The 26,202-nt window shown below is 47.6% G+C and overlaps 1 protein-coding gene across 2 annotated transcripts in view; it reads left to right on the top strand.

The window, feature by feature from the left end:
• The first annotated feature begins 383 nt into the window (after positions 1–383).
• The window catches only part of ADCY3 (adenylate cyclase 3), an 87,717-nt gene continuing 61,898 nt past the window's right edge, over positions 384–26,202 (top strand). The window contains exons 1-2 of one of the 2 annotated variants that reach the window (XM_046661465.1): positions 384–552; positions 1,026–1,876. In XM_046661465.1, coding sequence (XP_046517421.1) covers positions 1,202–1,876 — 675 coding nt within the window. In that variant the 5' untranslated portion in view covers positions 384–552; positions 1,026–1,201. The remainder of the gene's footprint in view (positions 553–1,025; positions 1,877–26,202) is intronic. The other variant, XM_046661466.1, reaches the window with a different exon arrangement.

A 26,202-nucleotide genomic window follows, 5' to 3' on the forward strand; every position in this document is an offset into this window, starting at 1 on the left:
GGCGCCGCGCGGGGACTCACAGTGCAGCGCGCCGCGCCCGGACTCGCAGGCTCCGCTCGGCGCGCGGGCGAGCAGAGGATGCTGGCGGGCTACCCCGGCCTCGGCCCGCGCTCCCGCCAGGGAGGGCCCCCGGTGCGCCCCTAGCCGCGCCGCCGCCGCCGCGCCCACAGCCGGGGCGAGAGGGAGGGGTCCCCCGCGCCGCGCACGCCGGCCCCGGCCCCGCCAGCCGCAGCCTTTGGGGCGGGCGCCCCGAATTTTCCAGCCGCCGCCGCCTCCTTCTTCCTCCCGCGGCCGGGCGCCTGTGGATGCTGAAGGGCAGCCCTGCGCCTCTCCCGGCCGGATCCCGGGCCTGACGGCGGGGGAGTCGCGCTCCGGCCGGGGGCCGGGGGCCATGGCGCTGGCGGGGCGGCGCAGCTCCGCGGGGAGCAGCACCCGGGCGCGCTGAGCCCTCCTGCCTCCGGCCGCCGACGCGTGACCCGGCCCCGCGGCCCCGCAGCCCCGCAGCCGCGCGGGGACCGGCCCGGAGCACGCGGCTCCCGAGTTCCCGCACAGGTAATCGCAGGGGAAGGGCCGGCCTTCCGGAGGGCAGACAGTGCCCCGAGGTGGGGAGCCAGAGTCGCCAAGGGCTGGATGGGAAAGGAAGTAAACAGAAGGAAGATTCAGGAATCCCCGGGATGACTCTGGCTTCTTTCTGGCTTGTTTCATCTTCAGTTTCGGAGGCTTGGGCCTGGAGGAGATTTAGGCGAGGAAGTCAGGGACTGAGAGAGGAGACAGACAGACCCGGGGTGCGAGGGATGGAGAGACGGCCAGGCCCCGGGGCAAGCCGGAGACGGGAAACTGAGCACTTGGCGTGGACAGGACCCAGTGTGTGTGTGGTCGGGTGGCGCCGGGAGCACGGGGGTGGCGGGAGAAAGCCCTGGTTCTGGAGCCTCTGCAGCAGCGGCTCCTTTCTGAGGGGTAGGGCGGTCCCGGAGAAAGCACAGGTGGGGAGGAAGAGGTGCTTCGACTTAGCATGTTCTTTTAAGTTCCAGATGATCAGCGCTCCCTGTGCCCTGGAGACCAGCTCTGCCTTCCTGCCGGAGGTGGCCGGCCCTCAGCCTTCCCCAGGTCTCAGAGAGCCCTGGTAGGTGGCCCTTCCCAGAGCCTTTCTTCAGTTCCCGGTCCACTTCTCCAGGGCCAGTAGAAGCAGACACCAGCCAGGATGCCGAGGAACCAGGGCTTCTCCGACCCTGAGTACTCCGCTGAGTACTCGGCTGAGTACTCTGTCAGCCTGCCCTCTGACCCTGACCGCAGGGTAGGCCGGACCCATGAAATCTCTGTCCGGAACTCGGGCTCCTGCCTCTGCCTGCCTCGCTTCATGCGGCTGACCTTCGTGCCCGAGTCCTTGGAGAACCTGTACCAGACCTACTTCAAGAGGCAGCGCCACGAGACCCTGCTGGTGCTGGTGGTCTTCGCAGCCCTCTTCGACTGCTACGTGGTGGTCATGTGTGCAGTGGTCTTCTCCAGCGACAAGCTGGCTCCCCTGGTCGTGGCCGGGATCGGCCTGGTGTTGGACCTCATCCTCTTCGTGCTCTGCAAAAAGGGGCTGCTCCCCGACCGGGTCACCCGGAGAGTGGTGCCCTACCTGCTGTGGCTGCTGCTAACAGCTCAGATCTTCTCCTACCTGGGCCTGAACTTCTCCCGCGCCCACGCGGCCAGCGACACGGTGGGCTGGCAGGCGTTCTTTGTCTTCTCCTTCTTCATCACGCTGCCCCTCAGCCTCAGCACCATCGTCATCATCTCTGTGGTCTCCTGTGGCGTGCACACGCTCGTCCTGGGGGTCACTGTGGCCCAGCAACAGCAGGATGGGCTGAAGGGGATGCAGTTGCTGAGGGAGGTGAGTCCCCACCTCGGTCGGTCCCTTCCCACCAGCTCTCAGCTGAGGTGGTACCTGTTTTGAAGGTGGGGGTGGCGTCATTTTCTTTGCCCTTGAGTCACAGCGTGTCCTGGGGTCTCTCAGCTGCTGTGCAAAGAGGAGCACCTTTCCCTCACCCCTTGGCTTTGTGCTTGAGTTTGTGCTTGGCCCTAGGGACCGGAGGATCTCAGGACATTGGGCCTTGGGGCTACTCTGTCACCCGTGCCCACCCTGAGTGAGTGGCAGGAAGACCCGCCTAGGCCCAGTCTCCAGGCAGCCATTCCTGTCATTGACCTCCTCCACCAGAAAGACCTCTGTGGGGAAGAGGGCTCCCTGGCTTCTGGTCTCTAGCCTGTCATTGAGCAGCTCTAGCGAGTGACTGACTTGTGTGGACTCAGTGTGCCTCTGTCGAAGGGGGACAGTGCCCGCCTGTGTAACGAGTCGTTATCAAACGAACTGTGGGGGAAGGCGCGCTAAGAAGGGTGAAGGGCTGTGAAGAGGGAAGGTGCGATGGCCACAGATCCCTCTTCTGCCACTGGGAGGGAGCTCAGGGTGCCCCGAGCAGTGACGTGATGTGAGGGATGACGGTCTCCCCACAGAAGGCATGGTATGGGGACACAAACGGAGACAGTCGTGCCGGTCACGGTGGTGGAGGGTCTGCTAGTTCTTTGAGGACGTGTTCTGCTGGAAGGGGTGGAATTTTGGCCTCAGCTTAACTACTAGACAGCATGGTGCTCCCACCCTGGCTAGGGGCTGGGGGGCTGTAGACCGGGACATGTGACTCTTGGCCTTCTGAGTTGATTATCTGGTAACCCATCTGAGGGACTCCATGGGGCTTAGAGTCAATGAATTCTACAATTGGACATCCTACCTGCTACCTCCTTATTTTATACATAAGCCCAGAGATGGAAAGTGATCTGCCCAAGACCACGCAGCTAGTTATGGAGTCATCTGGCTGGAGTGCCCATTTCTCAATTCCAGTTCCAGTGCTCTTCCTCCTACGTCACGTTGCTGCCTCCATCTCGGCCAAAGCCATTATCATTGTCTTCTGGGTTCGGGGACTGAGTCTCCAGGGGCCCAGTGGCAGTTGAAGCAAGCACCCTGTGGAGCTGTCCCACTGCCTCCTTCTTGGTTAGGGGAAAACAGGTTTTTCTCTGTTTTAACTTTTTTCTGGTTTTGGACTAAGATTCTTCCTGTTTTCCCATTCTGGCTCACGCAGCGTCCTTTCTCACGGAAGCTTTGTGCCTCTCGGTTCTGCAGGCTCCCGGCCCTGGGCTGGGCCTGTGGATTCATGTGGGCACACCAGCAAGTCCCCTTCTTTTTCTCGCAATACCCTATCCGTATAAGGTGGTAACCTGCCGCTGCTATCTTGACTGCCGGGTTGGTGAACTTCAGCCTGTGCCTCTGCCAGTTGAGGGCCATGCTGCAAGCTGTTTGGGGAAGAATGGCGAAGGTCGTTCCTGTTGGGAATCAGTAAGAAGCACAGTTTGGGGCAAATAGGCAAGTGGGCCCGGCAGCTTTTGGGGTCTGGGATCCAGCTGTGAACCATTACCTTCTACTGACCAGTCACTTCTGGCCCTTTCCTCTCTGCCAGGGCCCCTGGACCACGTGAGCTGCCCATAGGCTTGTTGTCCATTAAAGGAGAAAAACAGAAATTCCCCCCATTGGAGCCCAGAGGCTGAACCCATGGTTACTGGTCTCCTTTGGGGGCTGCTAAGAAGCAAAAATCCATAAAGACTAGGAAACAGAAAAAAAGATAGAAAAATAAGTAAATCAAAAATAACAATATTAGCATCCCAGGAGAGCATGGCCTGACATGGAAGCAGTGCCCTGGATGTGGCTTGGGGAATAGGGGGTGGGGAGGTGGCTCCGTTCGGAAGCCTGAGATAGAATGCAGAAGGCCCCAGCTTTCAGTGGGCTGTGTTCCAGAAGTTTCTGAGTCACTTGTTTGGGACTAATGTGACTTTTTAAAAGATGCCTTGGTTCCCAGGCTCACCCACTAAGGTCTTCTTTCAGTCACGGCGTCCCTGTATTGGGGGTCTCTGAACGTGGTGGAGTCTGAGTCCTGTGTGGTCCTGCGTTGCTGTGGGGACAACACCTGGATACTGCTTTCCCCAGCCGTGGGATGAAGCATCCCTCACCTGCCCGCTGCTCCTCTGGGCCCGTTATCTCCTGGGATGGGGGAGCGTCAAGGGTAGGAGGACAGGGACATGAGAACGGGGTGGCCAGACAGCTCCCTAATCAGGGTAACACCAGGAACTTTCCCCAGATCCAGGCACCTTCCTTCTTTTCTTTCTCCTGCCTGTAGACTCCCCTTTCCTTTGTCTTCTCCCATCACCAGTTGGCTGTAGCCAGGGACTCCCGGGTCAGGATGGGATGGGGTGAACCCGGTTTCACAGTTAGAAGCAGACACTGGATTTCTGGGTGCTTGTGAGTTTTGTTGCTGCTGTCACTGGCAGCACTGAAGAAGTATTTCCAATGCCCAGGTCTTTTTCCTCTATCCCCTCCATCCCCTACACCCGTACTCGGCTCTGTTGGGGAAAGACAGAAGGGACACAGGGGCCTCGGGGCAGCCTGAAATGTCAGAGGCGAGCTGTGCAGCCTGCCCTGGGCTCTTCTCCTGGGAGGTGGGCGGGTGGGGTTCCAACAGGAAGAGCAGGTGGAGTCAGGGGCTGTGGGATGGGGTATGGGCTTGGGGTGTTGCTGGGGCTTCATGTATTAGTGAATGAGTCAGTATTACTGAGCAACAGGTACAGGCTTTGTAGCCTGCGGGGTCTGGGAATAAAGGGGGTCAGAAGATGACAGTCGGAGGCCATGGTGGGGGAGAGCAGGGCATGGGGCTGGGGGGCTGGGGGGAGCGAGCTGCAGCTGGCACGGTTTTCCCACATCCGTCCTCTTGCCTGGGTCCTGGCATCACCAGGCCTGTTAGGGCACAACTTGCCTTTTACTGCCCCAAACTGCCTGTGGGGTGAAGGAGGAAGCAGGAGGGAGTCAAGGGCAGAACCAGGCAGTGGCCGATGGCTGGAAAGATGGGGGTGGGGAGAAAATGCAGCCAAGATGGCGGGGAGCATTCCTGTGGCCGCTCCTGAGACCCTCACATGCGCTCGCATATACCTGCTGGCTTCCAACAGTGTCAGTAAAGGTCTGAGTCTGTGGCAAGTTAGGGGCGAGGAACCCCTGAAAAATATTTTATAGCTTTATTTCATAGCAGAACGTTGATTTGGGAGCAAAATTCTCTCATGGAATTAATAGCCTGTTAAGACCTTTATTCACAAATTAGAACACAATAGAGCTGTGGATGTGTAAGTCCTTTCACACCTACAAATTAGATAGCGGATCGTTCACCCGGGGACTGGGCATCCGGCTCCGAGGGGCTGGCGGCAGCTGCCGCAAGTTGTGGGTGAGGGAGCTGAGGCTTAGACTCCCCTGTCTGCAGGCTGGAGCTCGGGGTTCTGTGTGTTGTCTCGGTTAATTCTGCATCTGATTGGCTCCATTTTACAGATGAGGAAACTGAGGCTCAGGGAGGTTGAGAGGAGGTGGAGGGGCTGGATGACTGAGGAGGGGTCACTGGTGCGTGAGAGGTGAGACGGCAGGTGTGGGGGGCAGAGGGCTTCCTCAGAAGCCTCTTTCTCTGGAACCCAGGCATCTGGGCCTCCTTCTTGCCTTTCTGGCTACCCCCAAGTGTCTTTGCTAAGCAGTTCTGAAGAACAGTGCCAAGAGATGGGAAGCCCTAAAATAAAATAGGAAACACCCCTCTCTCTCCCCTTGGGGATTGGATGCAAGGAGGGGAGAAGCCTGTGACAGAATGTTCCCTGTGGGAGCGTGGCCAGGAGGACATGAGAGGTGAAGTCGGGTGAGTTGGAACAGGAGCTGGGTGGGGTGGCAGGAGGGCAGCCCGGGGGCTCTGAGCAGCCAGAGGCAGCTGAGATGGGAGAAGGCTGTGGGGACACAGGTTGGGAGGAGGCACATCAACCCAGTTCTTGGCCCTGGGCTCTGCCACTGTCCCAGGGTGGGACCAAAGCCGTCATCTCTCCACAGAGAGCGTGCAGGTGGGCATCTCGTAGAAACCAGAATAACAAGGAAATACGCAGAAGGGGCCTGTGGAAGCCATCGAATCCAGCTGCACGTGGGGAGGAGTACTCAATTATTGAACATGGAAACGGCTTTGCAGAAAGTCACCCCCTCCGTCCCTTGCCCCGGTCGCGTTCTCTGTGGCCTTTTCTGATCCTTATCTGTGTGGAAACAAAGCTTTTCCAGTTTGTCATCACTGTGCATATGCAATTTAGGTCCCTTCTTTCATCCGCATTATTTCACTGACATTGTGCCATGAACATCAGAGTCCTCATGTTTATTACTTTAAATCAGCACTTTATCATCAGCTGGGTTTTCCTGGAGAGGAAACTGAAGACTAGGGTGGGGCCAGCGGTGGGTAACAGGTAGCAGCAGCTCCAAGTCCACACGCCAGTCTCCGTACCGGGGTCTCCCCTCGCCTCCTCAGGCCTGCTTTGTGAGCTCCAAGGTGCACTTTGTGTGTACACACGCACATGTGCGTGCACACACACACACGCACAACCCTGAACTTGGTGTGCCCAGCAGCCTTGGTAAATTCTCCACGAATCCGACTTGCTGGGACTCTGAGGTTCTTCTTGTTTCGCAGTTTCTTGGTAAACATACAGTAAATCCCACTAGGGTGCACCAACCTTGAATAAGCATTCAGACCCCCTCCCCCCACCAGCTCTTCCCTCGCCAACATACACACTCGAGATGGTAGACTTCCCTGGGTATGCGTCCTGCCCAACACTCAGATGTCAGTCACACCCATGTGCAGGGCCAGGCCCAGCGAACATGGAGTGTAGACAAGGTACCTACATTTACTGAGTCCTTGCTATGTTTCCGTTGAGTATCTTCCAGCAAGAGGTAACATTTTCATTTTACAGATGGGGACACAAATGTGAGATGAGTGAAGGACTTGTCTAGGGCCACGTAAGTGGTAGGTGGCAGAGAGAATTCGAATCCCAGTGGGATTCCAGAGTTCCTTCTCTGCAGTCATCAAAGAGCCCCTTAGATCTTCCCCCAAGCCTGTGGAGACACAATTCCAACAGGATTGGGTCTTTGGTTTCTCGACCCACAACTCTTAGAAGGAGCAACGTAGGGGAGAGGAGGTGTTTCTAAGGACAGACATATTGCCCCTCATCGAGGAGCATAGCTGTCTGGGGGTAGAGTGTTGTAACCAACAGCGCTTATACCTTGTCTGTAATGGTGACCCACTCATCAAGGAAATGTTAGATAACATTTAGTATAAAGTAGGGTATAGTATTGCATTCTAAAAATATTTTTTATCAGAAATGGATGAAAACAAGTTTGGACAAATAAGGATTATATTTTGGGCCTCTGGGAAGTTTAGTAATGTGAGGTGGCTCGTTTCTCAATGGCCATACATTCATTTACCGTGTGTTTCAGTTATCCGTTGCTGTTTAACAAACAACCTCAAAGTTTAGTGGCTTAAAACAATAGCAGTTTATTATTTCTCGTGATTCCCTGGGTTGACTGCTCAGGTGGGTGGTTTTTCTGCATCATATGGCACTGGGTGGGGTCACTCGCTTGGCTGCTGGGGCTCTCGTTCAGCCATCAGCATTCGGCTGACAGCTATGCTCAACTTCTAAGAAAGCGTTACTCACATGTCTGGAGCCTCAGGCTCCTCCGCGTGACCTCTCCATGTGGTTAGCTTGGGCTTCCTTGCAGCATGGTGGTCTGTGGGAGAAAGTGGAAGCTACCAGAGTTTTTAGAGGATAGAGCCATCACTGTTGGTCAAAGCAAGTCACAAGGCCAACCGGGATGCAAGATAAAGGGAACTTGATTCTACCCCTTGATGGGAGAGTGATATGTGCATACAGGAAGGGGAGGAATGGAGAGCAGCCACCTTCTGAGGCCATTTCCTAAACCAGGGGACACATGGGGGTTGCTGGGGAGAAGGAAATGAAGAAAGCCATGAGTCTGGGGGCGGTACAAAAATACTCTGGGACCACAGGATGCTTCGAGAGTTAGAAATGTGGTTCAGAGCAGGGCATATATAACTTCTTAAAGGTCTCGATTCTCTGTGAGAGCCAATACATCACTTCTTGGATTTTCGGAAAGTTTCAGAAACCGTGTTGCACATAAAAAGACGGTGGCTCATAGGTCATCTGCATGGGCCTTATGTTGGTGAGAAGAATTTGTTCTCTTAACTCTTCAAACAAGCGTGCCCTCTGTCCAGGGCACCACTTACAGGGCAGCAGTCCCTGCCTCCAGTCACGACCCCAGTGCCCGTCCTGGCCCTTTCTCTACACACATCAGCCAGACGGGCAGCCTGGCTCTGATGTCTGTTCCTTTTCCAGGAGGCAGGAATTTGCTCATGTACGTATGTCCTTCAGAAACGTCAAATTTGTCTGTCTTAGCAGGTTGTCATTTACCTCAAGGAGAGATGAAGACTGATGGGAGAATTCCTTGGCAGCACCCGTGGTGCCTTGGTGGTGACCATCACTCTGTAAATGTTTGTTGAATACAGACATTCTTGCTGACTGTTACCTTTATCTCCCTCCTCATCAATGCTCATTGAGAGTTTGATAAATTTTTGGCTAGATCCAGGCTAGGGGAAACATTCTGATGTCAATCCAAGTGATTGGAGAATGATTTTTTTAAAGCAAGGTTTATATAATTCTTCAAGGGTGCTAATCAATACTCCTTTGCCACTTGTTGGTAAAGATTCTTTCTGGTCTAGGGAAAAAGCAGAAATAGAGGAAGATTCTTAGGAGCCTGGAAAATGAGTCTTTGATATCCTATTGGCCTACTTCTAATCTCTTCCTTGGGCAAAAACGATTTGCATAAGATCACACAGATCTTCTGTGTGATCACCTCCCCTGCTTGTACCTCCAGTCTGAGGAGAAACTTCATTCCCCCCATCACTTGCCAAACATTTCGTCAAGGCTGCAAGCATTGCTCTGGGCAGGGTGTACAAAGAATGAGTAAAACTCAGCCCTGGCCTCAAAGAGCTCAGAGGCTGTGGTACAAGTCCTGTTAGTGAGGGAGGGCCTGCCTAGGGAAAGTGAGAAACGCTTCCGAAGACTTACCCACTGAGTTGGGTTTTGAAGGATGAGTAGGAGTTTGCCAGGTGGAACAGTAGGAATAGTCTTTCCAGTCAGTCATAGGAGGTTCTTGTTTCCTTGGGATTGGTGAGAATTACTGTGTAACACGAGCATGAGTGGGTGGCAGGAGCTGGAGAGGCAAGGTGTAGAGAAGCCAGATAGCAGAAGGACTAAGGAATTTGGGCTTTACTCCTACAATGATGGGGCTCCATTGAAGGAATTTAAGCAGGGGGCAGATAGGATCTGATTTGCATTTAATAGAATCATTCTGGTGGACTTGATGAGGCCGATACTGTTTAGGAGGCTGTTAAAGTAGTCTAGGCTTGACGGCATGAGGGCCGCCCACCAGGAAGGAGGCAGGGGATGGAGAAGATGAGCTCAGTCTGAGGTACCCATGGGACACCCAAGTGGAGATGTCAGATTAGTCAGTGGGTAATTATTGAACATCTTCTGTAAACCAGGCCCTGTGCTCGAGTCTGGAGCTTAGAGGAGAGGTCTAGAGTTGCAGATTTAGGAATCTCCAGCATTTAAGTGGCATCCAAGACCATAGGGAGGATGAAGGGCTGCCCAAGGAAAGTGTGTAGAAGCAAAAGGGAAGAGGGCTAAGACTTCACACTAGGGAGCAGCCAGCCCGGCGAGGACGGGAGTTCCCCAGCCTGGAGCATCCGTGCCTCACCCCTGCCTCTGCTTCCTGCTTGGGCTCTTGCTTTTCCAAGGTGGCCTGTGGTCCATCACGGTGGATGGACCATTTGGGAGCAGGAGGCAGCCCCTGTCTGATGGTGTTTGCAGCATGGGTTCTCTTGTGTGGGAGAAGCTTAAGCCCAGCCAAGGCAAGGTGGGGCCAAGGCGTCAGGTTGCGGGGGCTGCTCACTGTGCTACCTGGTGAACAAGGGCACAGGAGTGTTGCTTTGTTACCTAGTGGAGGAAGGGTGGGTGATGTTTATAGCGGCAGACCATGCAAGTGCTAGAGGTTTATTTGTTTATTGCACTTAATCTTGATAAATCACCTCTGATCTTTGATCTATGAATGAATCAGACCAAGTTTATTCATTATCCTTTTTCTCATCTCTTTTCTGTGTAATCAACTGGCTGTTTTTTCCTCTTTGTGAAACGGGTTATTTGAAAGAATGTTTTCAATTATAAAATGTGTATAATATTGCAGAAACTTTGGAAACAAGAGAAAAGAAATTTATAATCCTCTGGTAACCAATTCTGTGTGTATGTTCCTTTCTAGTCTTTCATATGGAAAATTTTACAAAGCTGTACGTGTTACCCCTCCTTTTCCTAGTTAGTTTCGTAGCGCAGGCTTTATTCTGTTTTAAATTAGTCTTCACAGTCATCATTTTTAATGGCTGCATAATATGATGTTGGCTAACTGTACCGTAATTAACTCGACAGTTCCTTTTCTGTAGGGCATTTGGTTACTCTTAATTTATTAATTTTATTTATCCTTTATATTTTATTTACTTCTTGTTGTTATTTATATATGATACCAGCAGGGCCATTGCCCATCTCCCGGCATTTCCTCTCCTGGCCGTTTTATGTCTGAGCCTGCCTTCCTCTGATCACATCTTCAGCTGTTTCTTCCAGCAAAATTCCTCTTTGTGGTTCCCAGGAAATTTACTTGATTAGTAATGAAAGCTTTTCTTTCCTTTTCCCTTTCCTGTCTTCAAGAACACTTTCTTTGTTGTAAACAGAAAAGAAAATGACATGTTTCAAAAGAAATCCCACCCCACTTTTACCCCCATTCAGAACCCCAGCGTAAGCGGCCTGGCTTTGAACCTTCGCGAGATTTCTATGGTTGTGGTTGTCGTTCACGTGTCATTTCAAGATGGGTCCCCATGAAATGAAACTTGGTGCCAGCCGAGTCAGGTCCGGCAGCGCAAGGCTGGGGCAGCCGCCTGTCCTAGCTGCATGGCTGGCTCTAGGTGGGCTCCTGAGCTGTCCCTGGAAGGCTGAGTTTTTCCCGCAAGGGAACCGGGCCCTGGGAAATTGATCCCTATAGGCCAATTCTTAAGAGACTGACCGATAAGCCCAGCTCAGTCGCCAACCTGGCGGGGGTGGGTAGACTTCACCACCCTCCCAAGGCAGGGGAATACTATGTTATTTGGTAAAATTTGCTACGAATTCCTAAGAAACCAAATCAGTAATTTCCTGAAGGGGATTCTGAGCAGAGGGCGTTGCATGGTGCTGAGGGTGGGTCGTCATCCCAGGCTGGGGCTGGGAGCTGCCCCCGCTGCCCCATGGGCTCATTTCCTAGTGTTGGCCGACTCTGTCAGCTAGACACAGCCTCCCCCAGATTGCCAGAAAAGTGCACAAATTCTCACTCTTCAGCTCTCTTTTTTTCTAAAGTCCTACACATGATTACAGTTCATCTTTCACTGGTGCACTATTAAGCACTGGAAAACACATTAATCCCCCCCAAATTGGGGTTGTAATTGTTAATATTATATTGTCCATCTCTGGGGACAGATTTGGGACATGGCCTCTTTATTTCAGTAAGGGGCCCCAGGTAACGTGGTTACTTTACGAGCATTTCCTATCCCTTCCGTCATGTCTTGTCTCAGACCCAGCTGACCTCTACAGTTATAAACTAGTGAAGGGCCCTTGGCAGCCTGACCTGCGGGGGGTCTTTCTGCTTCCCAAGCCACAGAAGTGCTGGCTTCAGAGTCATTTGACTTGGGTTGCCTCCGGGCTGTCCTACTTACCAGCCGTGAGATCTTAGGTGCATTATTTAATCTCGCTGTCTAGTTTCCACCTTTGTGAAATAGCTTAATAATACCTTCTTTATAGGGTCAGTTCAGTGATGGATGAAATGTTTCTGTATGGCCTTCCAGGGCCTGACATGCAGCTGGCACTAGAAATGCTTGTTGCTCTGGGTCACTGTCGTCGTTATTATTACTGGCCCTGATGAAGAGGAATTTTAGAAAAGCTTGGGCCAACCCCAAGAGAGTCTGGAGGGCACCTTGTTTGGGTCGTCAGACATTCATTCTCCCTTTTTTTTTTTTTTGCTGAGCCACCACTTTTTTTGTTGCCTTATAAATGTTGGAGAGAATGTCCTTTCAGATGAGGTTCCCTAGGAGGACAAAGAACTGTGCTTTTGATGCAGGGTTTTATTTTTTGCTTCATGGCAGTGGCCTTTCACTTACCATCTTTTTTCTTTTTTCCCTATTTTTGGAGGAGTGAATTGAGTAGACAGCACGTGGGGAGAGACGGTGAAGAAAGTCTCTGGAATGGTTTGGACTGGACGAATGTCAAACGTGTTCTTCCATACGGTCAGATGCTTGAGCTATGTGCAGCTTCTTTCCTTTGTTGCGCATAAAGGGGACCACAGCGCTGTGGGATGTCCCCGCTGCCCCTGGGTGCCCTCATTTTCCTTTTCACCAGGGTTAGTGACGCACACCTCACCACAGTCATCGCTGGATTTAGGGGTGGAAAAGATCATGGAGCTCACAGTCCAAATCACAGGCAGTGCCGGGACCCTCCTGTGGGATCCTGACACATCCTCTCGTCTCTGCTTCCGTTTCTCTAGGGATGGGGAGCTCGCTTCTTCAGAACAACCTAAATGGTCTGAAGACTCTGTTAAAACTAGTTACAGATAGCATTTACATAGGTCTTTAAAGTACTTCTAATCTGTGTCGTGTCGTTCAGTCCTCATACCTACTCCGTGAGTGGATGTCCTTTTCTCTGGCATTTTATAGAAGGGAAAGTGGAGGAGGGACGCGGGGTAACTGAGGGGTCCTGCAGTGAGGGTGCAGTGCAGGCTGCTCTCAGGTCCAAGTCTGCCAGACCCAAGTGTGGTGGGAGTCCTCTTCTCTGATGAGACTGAGATGAGGCAGTTGGTCAGTTAAGGCAAAAAGTTAAATTATTGTGATAGTGGTCACACTACTTTGTGTCAAACCACATGGAACTATACACCAAAAAGAGTGTATTTTATTGTATGCGAAAAAAAGGGATTGAAACAAAAACTAGATGGTAGTGAGCACAGGTGGTCAGTGGATGACCTGTGAGCTGTGGTGGGAGCCATGATGCCTCAGACGTTCTGTGGGGCAGGTGGGGCTTAGCCAGGGCACAAAGGAACATTATGGGGTGACAGAAGTGTTCTGTATCGTGATTGTGGGTGTAGTCACACGGCTATATAAATTTGTGAACACTCATCAAAATATACCCTTAAAATGGGTGCCTTTATTGTATGTAATCTATAATTCAACAAAATAGTTTTTTTTAAAGTCAGTAAAATCCAGGAAAAACAAAAAAAAATTGTACATACATATGTGTACTTATAGGCATTTAAAATAGCTTATTTTAATTGACAACGTGTAGCTGTACAGCCGCTTGCTCAACTTTGTCGAAAGGAAAGATGTTTCCTCTGCGTCTGGATGCCCTTGTTCGTCTTCCTCTGGCCTTTGGTTGGTACACTGTATCATCTGAAATTTCCATTTTCCCTAAAGTGGAAGGAGAACTAAAAGTCAGTTGGAAATAATCTGGCTACAGAATCCTAGTTTTTATGACCTTTTTTTGGGCCACGTTTTTATTCTTGTGTTGCCCATTTTTAAATTCAACAGCAGTTTCTTTTCACTGTTCACATTTACCAAAAATCTCCAAAATATTCACTTTATTTTTCTTAGAAACTACAACTGTCTTTCTTTCATACTCATATTTTGTCTGTTGGGTTATAGTTAATTAAGTTATGTGACTGTAATACCCTGAACAATTGACATAAACAGGTTTGGAACTAAACGCACTGACTCCTGGGAAGCTCTCCGAAAGCTGGAGCAGGGGTGCCAGAGAGCTGCAGAGGGGATCGTGCGGCTGGGCATGTGAGGCCAGTGCCCCAGGGCAGGGCTGGACTCGTCCAGAGTACCGGTTCGGAGAGCTTCTGTGCTGTCCTGTGCTCCTGGCCCTTCTGTTGGAGCCCCATCCTGCCCCCTCTTAGCATCTGTTCTTGGTTCTAGTTTATCCAGAGGAAGTAACACACATCTGCCTCTGGTCTCTACCCTGCAGCCTTTCCTGTATTTGAATTTGGCCTCCCTCAGTCTCCTCGTAAGTCTAAGCCATCTCCCTTTTTCAAGAAGTCCTTGGAACCTTACCTCACCCTGGGCACTCTCTCTGGCTGCAGACCGCCACGCGGCTCCCAGGAGTGCCTTCTCCTGTCTCACATTGCAGTTCCCCTGCCTGCTCTAAGAACCCTCCCATCCTACTTCGTGGTAGGACACAAATACTGGAGATACAAATTCTGTAGCTGTCGTTTAAGGTTTGGTGGGGCAGGTGGTGTCTACTTCTGGAGAGTTTAGATGTCAGGCCTTCATGAAAGAATTATCATCTACGTAAACATTTAAATTAATATAGAGAAACCTACTGCTGCCTAGATGGCAGGACAGCTCTGGAAAGACTGACGGAATGCTCCCTGGCCTGGCAGGATGTGCTGCTTGCAAGAGAGGGGAGAGGCAGCGGAGCCCTTCCCAGGGACCATTCAGCAGGAGCTGCTGCTCATGGCTCAAGAGTGTGTTTGCCTTCCTGGGCTGCCTGCTTGACCGTAGCCGTGTCCCCCTGCAGCCTGCACACCCCTGGTGCCGTCCCTTCCTCACTGCTTCTCTGTTCCTGTCGCGCTGCCAGGGCAGCCAAGATCAGCATGATTGTCAAGTTACCGGAGTCTGATACAGCCCCTTCTTCGTCTGCCCTCTTCTTTGCTTGTGGGGATGCTGTGTTCGTTGTTGATGGCTTAGAAGGTATAATTTCATTTGTGTGCCTGTTGATGAACCTCTATTGTCCGTCTGTCTACTAATTTATCTTTTCACTCAGTCAAACAAATACATGTGGCTCTGGGTACACGTTTGTACAAGCTGCAGGGTGCTGGGGATTCAGAGATGGGTGACTGGGGTCCTGTCTGCAAGGGAGGTCCAGCTTGGTTTATTTACTTTCTGAAGAAAAAAGACTTATTGTCTGGATATGGGCCTGGCACAGAGCAATCTCTCCATAAATATTTGTTGAATGTTGACGTATGAATTATTGTTAGGTTGAATCACGTGAAATTGCTGATATCCAACCCCTTTCAACCTGCAAAAAATGGCAATTTCATTTCATATGGTGCAATCTAATATAAAAGGTACAAATGCGTTCATTATGGAAAACCTGGAGAATACTAAATAGTATGGGAAAATAGTACCTATAATATTATCCCTCAAGGACACCTACTGTTAACATTGGGCCTCTTTTTAAATTTAATTTTATTGAGGTCATAGTAAAGTTTATAACATTGTGAAATTTCAGTTGTACATTATTATTTGTCAGTCACCATATATATGTGCCCTTTTACCCCTTATGCCCACCTCACAACCTCCTTCCCCCTGGTAACCACTAATCTGTTCTCTTTGTCTATGTGTTAGTTTATCTTTCACATATGAATGAAATCATACAGTGTTTGTCTTTGTCTGTCTGGCTTATTTTGCTTAATATCATAACCTCAAGGTCCATCTATGCTGTTGTGAATGGGACGATTTCGTTCTTTTTTATGGCTGAGTAGTATTCCATTGTGTGTATATACCACATCTTCTTTATCCAGTCAACAGGCACTTAGATTGCTTCCACATCTTAGCTATTATGAATAATGCTGCAGTGAACATAGGGGTGCATGTCTCTTTGAATTGTTACTTTCAAGTTCTTTGGATAAGTACCCAGCAGTGGGATAGCTAGATCATAGGGTATTTCTATTTTTAATTTTTTGAGAAATCTCCACACTGTTTTCCATAGTGGCTGCACCAGTGTGCATTCCCACCAGCAGTGTATGAGGGTTCCATTTTCTCCACATCCTCTCCAACATTTCTTATTTTTTATCTTGTTGATTATAGCCATTCTAACGGGTGTAAGGTGATATCTCATTGTAGTTTTGATTTGCACTTCCCTGATAATTAGTGACGTTGGACGTCTTTTCATGTGCCTACTGGCCATCTGTATAGCTTCTTTGGAAAATGTCTGTTCATATCCTCTGCCCATTTTTTGATCGGGTTGTTTGGTTTATGTTGTTCAGTTGTGTGAGTTCTTTATATATTTTGGAGATTAGCCCCTTGTCGGATATATGATTTGCAAATATTTTCTCCCAGTTTTTGGGTTGTCTTTTGGTTTTTTTCCTGGTTTCCTTTGCCTTGCACAAGCTTTTTAATCTGATGTAGTCCCGTTTGGTTATTTTTTCCTTTGTTTCCCTTGTCTGAGTAGACATGGTATTCGAAAAGATGCTGCTAAGACCAATGTCAAACAGTGTACTGCCTATATTTTCTTCTAGGAGTTTTATGGTTTCACATCTTATCTTCAAGTCTTTAATCCATTTTGAGTTAATTTTTGTGTATTGCAAAAGATAATGGTCTATTTTCATTCTTTTGCATATGGCTGTCCAGTGTTCCCAACTCCATTTATTGAAGAGACTTTCCTTTCTCCGTTGTATGTTCTTGGCTCCTTTGTTGGAGATTAGCTCTCTGTAGACATGTGGTTTTATTTCTGGGTTTTCAATTCTGGTCCATTGATCTGTGTGTCTGTTTTTGTACCAGTACCATTGGGCCCCTTTTTGCAGATAGATAGATAGATATAAAGATTGATTTTTCTTCTATATCATGCAAGTGCTTATTGTAAGAAGTGATTCAACTGAGGCAGAAGTGTAAAGAATAAAAGCGAAAGCTCAGTGAAGCAAACCTCTCAGCGCTAACATCCACATGGTCCTCTCTGGGAACCAGTTTCCCTCCAGCACCTGCAGTCTGCACACCTTTCCTCCTGCAGCCAGGAGGTCCCACTCGAGGTGCCTACTGGTGACCTCTTATGTGCAGCTGTGGCCGCTCCTCGAGCTGAGGAAGAACAAGACTGAGGGCGAGCTGCTCCTGCCAGCCTCCATGTGGTACAGCAAGGAGGACTCTTTCCCAGTCCCCCTGGGCAGGAAATGCAGGCGCAGCTAGCCCAGCAGGCTGATGGCAGAGGTGGCAGGATGCACAGCAGCATCCCAGCCGAGAGCAAGGTGCTGCCGTTAGACGTGGCGCCTGCTCAGCTCTGGTCCTGAGTGAGCAGTTTATTCACTGGGACTCATGAAGACATCCGAATCAACACAGATCAACTCGCAGGGCAGAAGAGAAAGGGTGGTAGTTATGGAGAAGGAGACAGAGAGGCAGGAGAAGGAGGGAAGCTGGGCCAGGAGCTGGATGTCCAGGGCTCTGGGCAGCTCAGTGAACCCCGCTAGATCTCTGATAGATGGTTGGGGCTCCGCAGCGTCCGTGTCCCTGCCAAGTGCTGACATTCTTTGTGTTTCTGATTTTGCTGTTTCATTGCGGTTTTGTCAGTGAAGGGGAGTTTAGTTCAAACTCTGTCACTCTGTGGGTGCGGGGGTCTTAGGAAAACCATTTGATCTTGCTGAGCTGGGTTTCTTCTTCTGTAAGTGAGGAGGATAGAGGGGCATGTAGCCCAGTGAGTAAGAGCCAGACGCAGGGCCAGATACCAGGGTTCCAAGGTTGGATTTGCCATTTGCCAGCTCTGTGATCTTGGTCAAGTTGCTTAGTCTCTCTGTGCCTCTTTACTAAATCTCTGAATAAGCTACCATAGGTAAAGCTCTGAGAATGGTGCTCTGCCTCATAAGTTTGCTGTGATGATGACAACACGCCAGCTCCTGCAGGGTGGTGGTAAAGAACGTGAGACAGTGACTGAAGGCACTTTGTAAACCATGAAGACCCATTCAAATGCAAGTGTTCCTGTTACTGTATGCTTACTTGTTAACTATGTAAAACCAAAAACTCTACCCCTTTTGGGAGGTGCCAAACTGTGTTTTGCTTGAGTGGAATTTACAAATGAGGATGAGTGGGGGTTTGCACCCAAGAGGATCTTATTCTTGCTACTTGCTGTCCCCTACTGCCCACACTGCTTCTGCCATGAGGGATGGCCTTCAAGGCACTACCAACACATCCAGAGAGGATGCTGAGGCCCAGAGGAGAAGTGACTTGCCTGAGGTCACACAGAGAGGCAGTGTCAGAGCCTCTGTCTGTAGCCTTGGTCTCCTGGCCCCCAGGCCACTATTCTTTCAACCCCTCAAAGAGGGAACTGATGAACACTGTGACACTGTCCGTATGGTGGGACAGGGACCTGCGACAGGTGCAGGAAACAGAAAGGAGACAGAGAGTCTGTTCACAAGGATTCTCTGTGGCTCTGCTTCAGGAACTTATGTAGAGATGGGTGAGCTTTGAAGGGTGTGGGTGGGAGAGACAGGTGGCCACTGGAGGCAGGTGACATTGGGATATGAGTTGGCAAGAGTGAGTGAGGGGCCAGTGGGGTGTTAGGAGGAATTTGTTTAGACAGGAGGCTCTTGGGTGTGTGGTTGTGTGGGGAAGATGATGAGAAGGAAGGTAGAGATGGAGGGACGGCACGTGACCTGGTGTGGGCACGTTTGAAGGGGACGGTCTGGAGTTTGTACTGTTGAAAGAATTTCCAGTGTAGAATTGGGATGACCTCAGGTTTCAGATCTTCTTCTGGTGAGGTGCTCTTGGTTGCATGGTTCATTTTCTTTTGTTCTCCCAATCCTGGGAATTCTGTTGCTTCTCTGGGGCTTCTCGGGCCTCACCAGGCCAGGGTTCTCTCCCAAGAGACCTGGAGCCAGGAGCTGTGTGGTGTCCTGGAACATGATCGTCTGCTCCTGCTCTCCCCGTTTTATAAGAAGGAAGTCAAAGGCTGGAACATTCTTTTCCCCCAGCTCTTGAGAGGCTACGTGGAGAGACTGGTCTGGGAGTGAAGATCCTTAGAGGGTGTTTCTTCTGGCTCGGTATAATTGACTTAATCTGCTGTGTGGCTCATTTTTCCCTTTGGAAAAGGGAGAGATGCTTCCTGACTCACTCCTTCATAAAATTCTGTGTGCTCAACTTCTCGCTCAGGAAAGTCGTGCACAGGTGCATTTTGGTATAATCATTACTCTTACTCCCATCACAGAGACGGCAGGGTCCAAGACCTTTCTTTCTTCTGGGTCTGAGGGTGGGACTCATCCCAACTTGACTGAAAGGATGTCCTCAAGCCCCCAGGGGGTTGCTGTGACCACAGGACCTGTGAGAATACAGAGAAAAAGCATCATTCTGCCTCGATTAGGGAAGGTCTCTTGGAGGAGACAGTGCTGAGCTGGGCCCTGAAGGACAGATTGGATTTTGAGTCTTAAATTGGTAGGGAAGGAGCAGTGGTCTGGGGGTGAACATATGTGCATTAACAGAGAACCTTTGAGTGGAGAATTGGGTGTACGAGATAGTAAGAGAGAAGGCTGGGAGGTAATTTGGGATCTGAAATGGAGGACCTAGAAGGCTATTTGAGATAGCTTTGCCTACATTCTATAGGCAGTGAGGAGCAGTAGAGTCCCAGAAGAGGAACAGAGAGAGGACAGAAAATATATTTGAAGTAATTATGATGGAAAAACTTCCAAATTTGGTGAAAACTATAAACCCACAGTTCAAGAAGCTCAACATAACTCAGATAAATATAAAACATAAAAATAGAGAGAGTCAGACAGAGGCACATCATAATTGAATTGCTTGATATTAGTGATAAGGAGAAACATAAAACAACCAGAAAGGAAGAAAAAACACATTACATAGAGAGGAACATTAAAGATAAGAATGACAGCAGATATCTGGTCAGAAATTATTCAAGGTAGAAGACAATAGAACTGAAAAATAAAAATGGTCAATCTGGAATTCTATATCTACCAAAATTATCCTTCAAAAATGAAGATGAGGGGCTGGCCCTGTGGTGTAGTGGTTAAGTCCAGCACACTCCACTTCAGCAGCCCAAGTTTGCAGGTTCAGATCCGGGTGCAAACCTTCACCACTTGTCAGCCATGCTGTGGCAGCCACCCACATAAAAAATAGAGGAAGATTGGCACAGATGTTAGCCCAGGGCAAATCTTCCTCAGTGAAAAAAAAAAAAAGAAAGAAAAACTTTTTTGTAGACAAATAAGTTTGAGGGAATTCATCACCAGCAAATCTACACTACAAAAAATATTAATGAAAGTTTTTCAGGCAGAAGAAAAATGATAATACACAGAAATTTGGACTGCCCAAAGGAATGAAGAGGCCTCTAAATAGTAAATATGTGGAAAAATATGAAAGTTATTTTTTGTCACTTTTAATCTCTTTAAAAGACTGTCTAAAGCAAAAATATAACAATATACTGTGGAGTTTATAACATAGAAGCAAAATGTATGACAACAATGGCACAAAGGACAGGAGGGGGAGAAATGAAAGTATACTGTTATAATTTTCTTGTACTATGTGTAAAGTAATAATATTTGAAGTAGACTGTATTGAGTTAAAGATGTATATTGTAAATCTCAGAGCAACCATTAAAGATGCATAACAAAGAAGTATGGCTCATAAGCCAATAATGGAGGTAAAGTAGAAAGAGAAAATAATTCAAAAGATGGCAAGAAAAGGGGAGAAAAGTAACAGAGAACAAATGAGACAAATAGAAGACAAAAACCAAGATACAGTTTTAAATTTGGCCGTATTGATGATAACATTAGATATAAGTGATGTTAAGACTCCATTTAATAGGCAGATATTGTCAGATGCATAACAAAGCAAGAAACAACTATAAGCTATCATAAAGAAACCCATTTTAAATATAAAGACACAAAGAGATGAAAAGTAAAAGGATGGAAAAAGATATTCTGAGCAAATGCTAATCAAAAGGAAGCTGGAGTGGCTGGCTATGTTAGACGTAGACTTTGGAATAAGGAATATCACCAGGGATAAAGAGAGACATTTCACATTGATAAAGGAGTCAATTCATCAAAAAGACATCATAATCCTAAATATGTGTGCACCTAATAACAAGCTTCAAAATACATGAAGCAAAAACTGGTAGAACTAAAAGGAAAAAGAGACAAATCCATAATTATTTTTGAAGATTGCAGCACTCCTCTCTCAGTTATTAGTAAAACAGACAAATTTGTTAGTATACAGAATACTTGAAAAGCCTGAACAATCAGCTGGACCAAAGTGATATTTCTAGAACCCTCCACTCGACAGCTGCAGAATACATGTTCTTTTCAAGTGCGCTGAAGTGTTCATGAAGAACGTCATCTGCTGGGCCATAACACAAGATTCAACACGTTCAAAAGTGATTAATATCATACAAAGTATGTTCTAGGACAAAACTGATGGATTGAAGCAGAAATATATCTTGAAAAATCCCCAAATAGTTGGAAATTAAATAACGCATGTCTAAATAACCTGTGGGTCAAGACAGAAGTTGCAAGAGACCTTATAAAATGTGTTGAAGTAAATAAAAATACAACATCCCAAAATTTGTGGGATGCAGGCAAAGCAGTGCTTAGAGGGAAATTTATAACATTAAATGCTTATATTAATGAAGAAAGCAGGTATAAAATCCATGATCTAAGGTTCCACCTTAAGTAAGTAGAAAAATTAAATCGGAAGTAAGAAGTAGGAAGGAAGTAATAAAAATAAGAACAGAAATTAGTCAACAAACAATAAGGAAAAATCAGTGAATCCAAAGCTGGTTCTTTGAAAAGGTCAATAAAATTGATAAACCTCTAGCTAGATGATCAAGAAGATGGGAGAGAATACGAATTATAAATACCAGGAATGAAAATGGGAACATTACTACAGATTCCACAGACATTCACAGAATAAAATAACGTTATAAACAACTATATGCCAACTAATTTAACAACTTAGACAAATTGGACAAATTACTTGAGAGACATAAACTACCAAAGTTGAATAGCCCTATATCCATTGAAGAAATTGGATTTATAGTTAAAAACCTTCTCCAAAGGAGACTCCAGCTCCAGGTAGCTTCAATGCTGAATTCCACCAAACATTTAAGAGTGTAATAATACCAATTCTGCACAAATTCTACCAGAAAATAGAAGAGGAGGGAACATTTCTCAACGTATTTTATGAAGTCAACATTGCCCTGCTATCAAAACCAGCAAAAAACATTGTAAGAAAAAAATATACAGATGAATATATCCCTCATTATATACACAAAAATCTTTAAGAGAACATTAGCCAATAAAACCTGGCAATATATAAAAAGAATCACATATAATGACCAGGTAGGGATTTTCACAGGAATGCAGGTTGTTTTAACATGTCACAATCAATCAGTGTAATTCAATGTATTCACAGACTAATAAGGAAAACTCATATGATCATCTCAGTACATTCAGAGAAAAACATTTGACACAATTCAACACCCACTCAGGATAAAACCTTAGCAAACTAGGAGTAGAAGAAAATTTCTTGAACTTGAGCAAAGGCATGCATGAAAAACCTACATCATATCTACGAGTGAAATCTAAATGCTCTTCTGCTGAGCAGAGTTGGCGTTATGGGCATGTGACTTGTGCAGTCTTGAAATTCTTAATAATTTTATCTTTGACCTTGTGTTTTGTAATTGAAGTCTACTGGGACAATGGAGCATGTGTGTACACAGAGGAAATATATGTAATATTTGTGTCTGCCATTCTTTGCTGTCCCGTTTTCATATAGTGTTTGTGATATCCTGACAGCACAGAATTCTGGTGGACTCACCGTGTCTGGGAGTTGAGGATGAAAAGCAAGTACAGAGTAAACAGGACCTCCTTTTAGTCGTAGACACAACATGACAGCCCTGGGAGGCCCTGCTTTTCTCAAACTAGAAGTTGCTTCGAGTGCAGAAAGAAGGCAATGGCATTCTAAGAAATGTAAACAACCCGGGAACTCCACCATCTCTGTCTTACTTGTGTTGCTTCCCTGTGTTAGCCAACCCCTCAATGCTGAAATTGATGACATAGAAGGAAAGGGAAAGACAAGAGAAACCATAGTTCCTTCTCTCTTCAGTCCTTCCTCGTTGGTAAGCTGAAGGTAGAGTTTAGTACCATGTATGCATAGCAAGAAGTGAAATAAAAAGTTGTTAGTTTTGTGTAGCATCTCTGCTGTTTCGGTAAGAATGAAATACTATAAACATACATATGTATAGATGAGCCACAAAATACTAATTAGTTCCTTTCAGTGATTTTTCCATATGAGTTAAATGCTCTTATATATGCATTTAAAGCTGGCATTGCATAAGATAAAGATAGATGGTAAAATTCATGATAGTAATTAAAAAATTTAACTTTTCTTAGAACCATGTTAAATAGCAAACAAAAAACACTATGGCAAGTTGAAAGACAGACCACAAAGGAAAGGACAAAGCTTTGTATTTTAGCAGCTTTATGACGCTTTTTTCCTGCTTTTTAAATAAGGGGACCTTCATTTTTACTTTGCGATAGGCCCCTAAATTATGTAGCTGGCCCTGTCCCCAAGATCAGGAACAAGGAAAGAGGCGAAGTCCATTCTCACAACTCCTTTTACCTTTGTACTCGAGGTCCTAGCCAGTGTGATAAGGCAAGAAAAAAGTCATGCAAAAGAGAAGAAACAAAACTGTTTTTATTCTCAGATGATATGGTCATCTGTGTAAAAAGTCCTAAGGAAGCCACAAAACTGCTAGACGTGAGTTTCAGAAGGTTGAAAGTTCCACGATTAATATAAAAAAAATCTTGTATTTTTGTATACTAGCAGCGAACAATTGGAAATTGAAAAAAATCCATTTAAATTTGCATCCCAAGCCATAAAATACTTAAAACTAAATTTAACAAAACGTATGCAAGACCTTTATAGTAAAAACTATACAACATTGCTGAAAGAAATTAAAGAAGACCCGGGGCCGGCCCCGTGGCCGAGCCGTTAAGTTCACGCACTGTGCTTCGGCAGCCCAGGGTTTCGCCAGTTCGGATCCTGGGTGCAGACATGGCATCGCTCATTAGGCCATGTTGAGGCAGCATCCCACATACCACAACTAGAAGGACCCACAACTAAAATGTGCAACTGTGTACTCGGGGGTTTGGGGAGAAAAAGCAGAAAAAAAGAATAAAAAGAAGATTGGCAACAGTTGTTAGCTCAGGTGCCAATCTTTAATAAAAAAAAAAAAGAAATTAAAGAAGACCTAAATTAATGGAGAGATAGCAGATAAGAACAATTGATATTGATGTCAATTCTTCCCAAAATTGTTACAGATTCAATTCAATCCAAATCAGAATCCCATCAGTCTTTTCTGTAGAAATTGATAAGATTATAAAATTTATAAAGATATACAAATGAACTAGAAAAACTAAAACAAATTTTTTAAAAAAAATTAGAAGACATACTCCCTGATTATGAGATGCAATGTAAAGCTACGGTAATAAAACAGTGTAATTTTAGCCTAAGGATAGACACATAGGTAAATGAATCCAAATGAAGTCCGGAAATTAATACACACATCTCTGATCAATTAATGTTCAAAAGAAGTGCCAGGATAATTCAGTGGAGAAAGGATAATCTTTCAACAAATGATGTTGGAATAATCAGACATCCATATGGAAAAAATAATCATAATCCATACCTTACCCCACATATAAAAATTAACTTGAAATGGATCATGGTGAAATTTATACTATAAACCTTCTAAAAGAAAGCATGGCAGAAAATCTTTGTGACCTTGTGTTTGGCAAATATTTCTTAAATGGAGATGAGTATTGAAGCTGTTGGCCTTATTTTCCACGTGAGGAAGTTGAAGAAGGATGGTCTATGATACTTGCTAAAGAATATAGGATAGGAGCTTGTCTGTCTCCAAAGCTGGTGCTCATTCCACGGCGTCACACTGCTTCCCCGTGTAGGGGCTGGAGAAGGACTTGTTGACAAATGGCCCGAGGTTCATTGGTGTCCCCAGACACCAGGCAGCACTGTGGATGGGGGAGGTACTTGATAAGTGCACTATGGACTGATGGCTCCAGCTGCTGCTGGCATTGCCACAAGGGGCTTCCCAGTAGGAGCTGGGTGAAGGGACGGGAGAAGGACTGAGCCTTCCAGCTGGGAGCAGGGTCCTGGGGTCCGGGTGGTGCTCACAGCCTGGCCAGTGCACAGTGGACACAGGGAAAGCTGAAATTGGTACCTGGGAGACCTGACGGGCAATGGGAGAGGGAGGGCCATGGCGGCAGGAAGTCAGTAGGGAATGCTATGAGAGGACAGCCTGAGTGGATATCAGGGTGAACCGTATTGGACAAGGCCAAGGGCCACGGAATTGCATTTAAATAATAAAATAAAATGCAGCAGTAAGGTTACACTTCAGTCCAGTGGTTCCCAAGTAGACCTGGCTGCTTCGGAATCCCCTGGGAGGGGGAGGAGGGTTTACTCAGAACACAGATTCCTGGCCCTACTCCAGATGTACTAAAGCAGAGGGTCTGAGGGTGGAGCCGGAGGAGATAAGCGCAGACGGGCTTGGGAACCATTGATACTCGTCACCTTCCCAGGTGATGACAATGACATATTAAAGAAGACTAGGAAGCTGGAAAATTGGGCATAAAGTTCAGTGCAACACTGGAAATTTATAGTCTGAGTCTGCCTGATCATAATAGCTGACATGTATCGAGACTTATGTGTCCAGCACAGTACTGTGCTGGGTGCTTCACACGCGTCTTAATGAATTCTCCCAACCACCTGAGGTGGGCACCGTTCTATTTTCGTCTCATGGAGAAGGGAGCAAGCTTAGAGCGGTGGTGACTTGCCAGGGCCACAGTCGGTGGTGGTAGAGTGGACTTCAGGCCCGCCTGACTTTCTAACTGCTGTGCTTTGCTGTCCGTAAGCATTTACCTGCTGAAGAAGGGGTGTGTGTGTCGGGAGGGGGTTTGGGTTGGGACACATGGTCACTGGGGACCCGCAGAGGAAGGATGCCACAGGAAGTGTGGCCCTGAGGCGTGAACTGGGAGAGGCATGGGTGTCATTGTGGACAGACCGCTGGTGGTGCTGATGCTGGGCTTACATCCCACACTCCTGAGGGGCGGTGGGTGAAGGACTGCAGATCCGGCTCTTGTGTGTCGGATGTGTAAGGCAGCAAGTGGGACAATTAGGCGAAAACCAGAAGGAAGTATCTTAAGTCGAGAAGTTCTCAGGAAGCCAGGGGGTGGTTTTAGAACTCTTTTGAAAGCCCGCAGTGTGTGCGTCCCCAGGATGAGAAAATCCCTGCCGGCTCAATGGCCGGTCTCGGAGGGGAAGGCCGGACGGTGGCTCCCACAGGTGGAAAAAGCATTTGAGAGGAAGAGGAAGGAAACTAGGTGGTTGCAAAGAGAATGAGAGCAACAAGTGAGCCCTGTGG

The sequence above is a fragment of the Equus quagga genome, chromosome 5 (assembly GCF_021613505.1).
Source record: "Equus quagga isolate Etosha38 chromosome 5, UCLA_HA_Equagga_1.0, whole genome shotgun sequence".
NCBI lineage: Eukaryota > Metazoa > Chordata > Mammalia > Perissodactyla > Equidae > Equus > Equus quagga.